At 41.4% G+C, this 7,237-nt stretch overlaps 1 protein-coding gene across 1 annotated transcript; it reads left to right on the top strand.

Annotated features, from left to right (window-relative positions):
• The first annotated feature begins 378 nt into the window (after positions 1–378).
• LOC121641328 (zinc finger protein 235-like) lies at positions 379–4,239 on the top strand. The gene is made up of 3 exons (XM_041987408.1): positions 379–385; positions 854–1,144; positions 3,314–4,239. Exons 1-3 carry the CDS (start codon positions 379–381, stop codon positions 4,219–4,221), a joined length of 1,206 nt encoding a protein of 401 aa, XP_041843342.1. The 3' UTR covers positions 4,222–4,239.
• Positions 4,240–7,237: the final 2,998 nt, after the last annotated feature.

Below are 7,237 nucleotides of genomic sequence, written 5' to 3' on the forward strand. Positions count from 1 at the left end.
ATTTAAACAATTTCTTTTAAAACATTTAATAATAAAACATACAAACAACCCTATATGCCAGGGTTTAGATCTTACGGAGAGCCGATGAACTGGAGAAGATGGTGGAAATCCAAGCGGAGACAAAACAGCAACCTCTCACGTACAGTATAGCGTAGGACACGCTACTTCACGTCTCTAAAAAAAAGAGGAAAACACACGAATCATATAATGCAGATTAATGTCCCGCTCCGTTCGGCAAAACTCTGCCGATTATGATAATTTTGAAAAGGGCCATCAATCAGCCCATCTAATCAGCCAGCCGATAAATCAGTCGGGCTGGATTTGAGAAACACCGTATTAAACAACCAGTCTGATGTCATCATTATGTCCGAAGTAGAAATGCCAGGTCTGATGTTTAACCAGATTAACTCCATCCAGGTCAGGAGTTTGTGAGAAGAAATGGAGCCTTGAGGCAGAAGAGCGTGATGGAAATTTTATTCAGAACAGTATCAGTTCAGATGCTTACGTCCAAAACAGTTTGTATGGAAAGAAGCTCAGCATGTTTACAGATGACTGTGCAAAGACAACTTCCATTTTATGGAAGCAGGTTTCAAACTTATGAGTGGCTCCTTCTCAGCTAGAATCTTTGTGAATTATTTCCACGACAAGAACAAAATGAAGGAAAAAGTTTCTCATCTGGAACTTGCTCTGAAGAAAAACTGTATTAACACTTCATAACAAGTCCTCTACTTTTAGATTTTCTTCTCTCTTATATTCAGATTGCACCTTCCTCTATGCATCAGTAACCTTTTTCTCCTGAACCTTATAATACAAACTGTACTCTTGCTTTGTGTCTTCTTGTTTATCTCCCCAGACCTTCCTCAGCAACATGTTTACACCAAGGAAATTTTCTCGGATCAGCAGGAGAGGAATTCCAGTCGGGACCAAACAGAATCAAAGCCACATATTAAAGAAGAACTGGAGGATCTATGCATCAGTCAGGACCTAGAGCCACATGTACTGAAGCAGGAGTTCAACATCATCATGGTAACACATGAGAACAGTGATCACAGCGAACCAGAACCTGAGAGCCAAGACCTGGAGGAATCGGACAGAATTCACAGTAACGAAGCAGATGCCTCCTCCGTGTGTTATTCTGACACAGGTAAAAAGTCTGATAATCTGACCTGTGGAAAAAAAATGGTTATAAGTCAAATTCTAAACTGAAGTCACATTAGAGTCCACACAGATGAAACAGTCAGTCCACATGAGAGCTCACACAGGTGAGAGGCCATTTGCTTGAAAAGCTTGTAGGAAAATAATTGCTGAATTATACTCGGAGGAGTGAAACCATATATTTGTGAAGCGTGGGAAAGGTTTCAGTAACAGCCATGTTTTGCTGCAATGTACAACTCACGCAGACAAAGGGTGTGAAAAGTTCCAGCCTGGTAACATGGAAACTCACACATTAAATGGATAGGAACATAAGTTTAGTAACTCCAGCATTTTAAAGTGTAACAAGTACAAATTAAATATACTAATATGGAAGAATTCCTCAAATTTTCCAAGTACAAAACTTTAGTCCCACATTATACATGCCCTTGGACCAAGTGTTGGAGAGCACTCCTTCCGAGGACTCCTCGTTCTGCTGGGGGACTTCAATGCCCACGTGGATATGACAGTGAGACCTGGAGGGATGTGTTTGAGAGGAACGGCCCCCCTGATCTGAATCCAAGTGGCCTTTCCTTTCTGGACATCTGTGCTCGTCATGGATTGTCCATAACGAACACCTTGTTCAGGCTTAAGATGTCCACGTGTGCACTTGGCACCAGGACACTCTAGACCGCAGTTTGATGATCGACTTTGTAGTCACATCATTGGACTTGCAGCAGCATGTCTCAGACACTCGGGTGAGGAGGGGTCAATTTTTAACTAGGGCTGCCACAACCGCTTATTTTGATAACCGAGTAGTCACTGAATATTTTGGTGATTAGTCAACTAATTGGATCATATGTAATTTGTATGTTAACGCACCGGTATTCAGCTGCTCTTATATAACCAAAAGTAGTTTCCAGCTTGAAGTGTTTTCTCTAAGTGTTACGTGCTATCTAATAAGCCTGTACCCCAGCTCATTGTAGACATCAATGTTAGCAGCTAACTAGCCAATTAGCTTACCGAGACATGGCCAAGGTGGTGAGGGGGTCCAGTGTGTTTGCCTCAGGATTGGGTCGCTACTGTTTGCAGATGATGTGGTTCTGTTGACTTTATCGGGCTGTGATCTCCACTCGGCGATTCGCAGTCGAGTGTGAAGCGGTTGGGATGAGAATCAACACCTCAAAATCCGAGACCATGGTCCTCAGCCGGAAAAAGGGTGGAGTGTCATCTCCGGGTCAGGAATGAGGTCCTGCCCCAAGTAGAGACGTTTCTGGGGGTCTTGTTCACGAGTGAGGAAGGATGGAATGGGAGATTGACAGGTGGAACACTGTGGCGGACTCTGCGTTGGTCTGTTGTGGTGAAGAAGGAGCTGAGCTCTTGATTTACTGGTCGATGGGATGGGCACATGGGATTGGGAAAATGTAGCAGATAAACTAATGTTTTGACAACTTGGGCTCTTGGAAACATTCTGGTCCAGACCACTTGGTGACAGTAATGCCACCAATTCATTTTCCCTACCGCCAAAAAGCACAGAGATCAGGATTTACTGAACCGATCGCGGGGAAAAAAGAAAGATAAGAAATGTGGAGAAACAGGTAACTGGGGTGAAAGGGCAGATATCTTGCTCTAGGATTAACAGTAAACGTGTTTCTTATTACATCATGTCTGTGCTGGGAATGTTTATTCCTCCATAGGGGGGGCACTGTAGAAGAAGTTTGAGAACCACTGGCTTAACCCAACTAAAAGGTGGATTAACCCCAGAACCAAATATTCATAGTTTTAACTTCTTTAAAGTAGACAGTACTACTACAGTCATTTAGCAGACGCTTTTATCCAAAGCGACTTACATCTGAGAGGAAGAACACAAGCAAGGATTTAAACAAGATGGGACGTCATAAATAAATATCCGACTGGTGTGAGTCCAGTTGGACCCAGGTGCTGTCATGTAGTGCTAGAGGCAGTACATTTTATTTGTTTGTTTTTTGTAAGTCCCATGTTTAAATACAAGATCACGATTTCATCACAAAATATCATCTTGGGCATAAGTACACACAGAAATTCACTTTCTTTTTCATCATGCATGTATTTGCATATCTGTAGATTATATTTAGTAGGATGTGTTTTCTAATATTACAGAAATAATATTTTTCTTCATGTAATGTTTTTTTTGTCTTTCCAGATCTCCCAAAGCAGTATGTCTGCAAAAAGGAGGAGGTTCTTTCAGACCATCTTCTCTGTAAAAAGGAAAAGAACCGCGGTTTGGACCAGAAGAAACCACTGCCTCCATGCATTAAAGAAGAACAGGATGATTCCTGCACTAGTCAAGATCTGCATCAGCCTGTACTGAAGCAGGAATACAATATTGTTATGGTGACATATGAAGGAAGTGACCACAGTGAACCTGAGTGTCAAGACCAGGAAGAACACAGCAGAAGTCCCAGTAGTGGTGCAGACATTTCCCCCATGTCAGAGAGTCGATGCATCACTGATACGAGTGAAAAGTCTCTAAAGTGTGGCTTTTGTGGAAAAGTTTATAAGTCTAAGTCTAAACTAAAGGCACATTATAGAGTCCACACAGGTGAAAAACCATATTCTTGCAAAACATGTGGGAAAAGATTTTCCAGCTCCTCTGCTTTGTATAATCACATAAACACGCACACAGGTGAGAGGCCGTACTTCTGTAAAACCTGTGGGAAAGCTTTCAGAGTGAATGAAAAATTACTGATCCACATGAGAACCCACACGGGTGAGAGGCCATACTCTTGTAAAACATGCGGGAAAAGTTTCACACAAAATGGAAATTTGACCGTTCACATGAGAACCCACACAGGCGAGAGGCCATATCCCTGTGAAACATGTGGAAAACGTTTCAGTAATAATGGCGATTTGCTGCGTCACATATCGACCCACACTGGTGAGAGGCCGTATTCTTGCAAAACGTGCGGGAAACGTTTCACTCAAAATGGTAGTTTGACTGCTCACATGAGAACCCACACAGGTGAGAGGCCGTACCTTTGTGAAACATGTGGGAAACGTTTCTGTCACAACAGGGACTTACTGATCCACATAACCACTCAACACGGATAAGAAGCTCTAGTCCTGAAATATCTGTGAAAAAAAATATCATGTCACCAAGACATACAAAAAAGAATAAATCTATGAGATCAGAATTGAAGCTTTGCAAAGCGTTTTTAGTTTTTCCTGCAGCAGGGTACATTTATGATATCTCAGAGTTTATAGATGGTCATCTATTATTGATACTTGAGAAGAAAGGGATCAAATGCAGTTAGTATTAATATCAATTTCACAAAAATATCTTTTATCAGCAATCTGTGTCTCAAACCGCACACTTACATGAGTGCACTGGAAGGTAGTGTGTAGTGCTGATCCAAACTGAGCACTAACGTTTTAAACTTAACAGTAATGATGTACCAGCTCTTGACGGTGATTCTTAATTTACAGAATGAATTTACAACTCTTGATTTTACTTTGTTTACTCCTTACTTAACCCCACCTGTAAACTTTGTCACATCCAGCACAGGATCCTCCTCGGGCTGCACATGAATTAGAACTTATGCTTATTTATTTTAAGGTATATGATCCTCCTACATGCTGCCTAATAGCAGCGCCGCTCCGTTAATATACGTTTTTTTTAGGACAATCCGTCCAAGTTCTTCCAAAATCACGTTAACATACGTGTTTGCATGTCATCATACTTTTATGCTATTAAATACCTTTGAAAAGGCCTCATTAGTGAAACGAAGAATCGTGGCCTCCACTGTATTAATCTATCTCAGTAGATAACAATAGAAACCATCAGCACACGTTCATGTGTCTTTGCGTGTCTCCCCCATACCTGTTAGTATAAAGTACTATTTAAAACACTAATAAAACAGCTTTTAAGTAAGATATCTTAACTGAATTAAAGTACGTTACATAATACATGTTTTATTGGTGTTTACACTGATACGTTCACGTCTGCAACAGGAAACGATTCTACTAGAAACCATCATTTAAAATATGAAATATATTGAAGATGCTAAAACAGGGATGCAGAAAACATTTTATTTAAACTTTTTATTAAAACATTTCTCTCTTGCTGCCTCCTCGCCTCCACAGCAGCGTCCTAGTCCGCAGGTGGTAAATGCCTCAGTGCCACTGCTGGCTCGGTAGTTCGATGCCACAGTGACCTACGGTGAACACACAATGGTAGTTTATATAAAAACAAACATTATTATGTACTTTATGGGTACTTTGCAGACTCTTATTTAAAGTGATGTACAATCAGCTACGGCTTAGTCAGCGTTACCATGGAAACGGGCCGGTTCTCTAACCAGCTGTGTTTTCTAATCAGTTTTCAGATCAAGGACCATTTCGTTTACGCCAGAGACCCCGCAGTGCTTCATCTGGAGGTTCAACAATCATGAATAAACATACGGAACCTATAGCATTAATCATTTTTAACACTTATAGCCCATCTACATCCACGAAATCGGCTATAAAACTGCTAACATTTACGTTGCTAACTCTACTGCAGCCTCCAACAAATGATCAGATTCATAACTGTCATCAGGAATAGAAGAGATAAGAAGCATGCTGCAGTTTATATTAGAATTATGATCAAATAACTTCATACTTACAACAGTAGAAAATACCCTCCGCCTGCATCGGTACCGCTGAGTCGGTGGCTGCCAGCTTTGAAAAACTGGTTGAAAGTCCCTCCCCTTCCGCTATGTCAGCAAGATGGCGTCCGTTTAGTGCGTGTAGTGTCCATCGTTTCGCACTAGATTTTTGGCCGAGTTTAGGGCAGCATCCAGGTACTTTCAGTGCACTGAGTTTTTACTGAGATTTCTGTGTCAGCGCACTAAGCACTTAAATGTAGTGTTGGAAGTATAGAAGTGTGCGGACTGGGACACACCCTGTGCGTTTTAACATCAGCTCTGTTTTTCAGCTTTGTTTACATGGGGAAATGCAGTTTACCGAACAAGCTAGAAGGTATTTTCCCCACCTGCTCCTTGACACACTAGCAAACTAGACTGAATGAGAGGGCTGAACTTTACTGGGTTTGGTCTGGGTTCCATGGACCAGACACAAATCTTACAGGAATGTCTACAGCTGGAAAGTAAACTGAGGATGCTGCACTGATAATGCTGCAAGTGCTGCTAGCTTTAAGTTGAGACAGAGATTAATGCAAAACTTTGCACAAACATAAAGTAATATGAGGGTCAAGAAGAGAAGAGAAGTAATCTGGGGCGTTAACAGCTGTTTAACTGTTACACCACTGACTACTGCCATTTTTTCCTATGTCAGTGTAAGAAAGTAAATATAACCTTAGGTGCTGCTTATCTGTTTATTTTGTACCTCTTAACCCTTGATACTTAATTCCTGTCACTTGCATGTGATTTAGTAAAATTATGAAGTGTATATTGCTTTAATTGTGGCTTAGTGTTGTGTACTGATCTCGTGTGTCAGCAGACTATGTTAATGCCAGTAGTTTGGTGCCTTTCCTTGTTGCTGTTGTAAATATAAGAACATTGATGATTAGATGATTTACTTTAGATGGCTGTGCTGGGATGCAGACTTTCTTTTCATAAAAGTAAAATTTAAGCTAAGCTGAGTAGAGGGGATTAGGCTCAGCCAAGTTTAAGTAATCCTACTAAGTTTTCACTCTTAAGGCCAATTTCCACCGGGTCCGTGTGCGCCATGTTACGGCTGCACCACGGTTTCATTCAGACCGCCGCGACACGTCAGCTCACATCGGGAGTGTGTCATACGCAACGCAAGTGCAGTCCATGTAGCTGGATCTGCAAGATCATGTGTAATTTCTCAAGGTTCATGTGCTGTGCAATGCAAGTCCACTGAACTTTTAACACATCCTTGAACCTAACTGAATTGGTAGTATGCATTAAAAAGAACGTATTAATATGTTAATACATCAGGGTAGGTTTACTCTCTGGATTAGGGTAGGTTTACTGTCTGGGTTAGGGTAGGTTTACTCTCTGGGTTAGGGTAGGTTAACTCTCTGGATTAGGATAGGTTTTCTCTGGGTAAGGGTAGGGTAGGTTACTCTCTGGGTTAGGGCAGGTTACTCTGGGTTAGGGTA

This window comes from Melanotaenia boesemani, chromosome 6 (genome assembly GCF_017639745.1).
Source record: "Melanotaenia boesemani isolate fMelBoe1 chromosome 6, fMelBoe1.pri, whole genome shotgun sequence".
Taxonomy (NCBI): Eukaryota; Metazoa; Chordata; class Actinopteri; order Atheriniformes; family Melanotaeniidae; genus Melanotaenia; species Melanotaenia boesemani.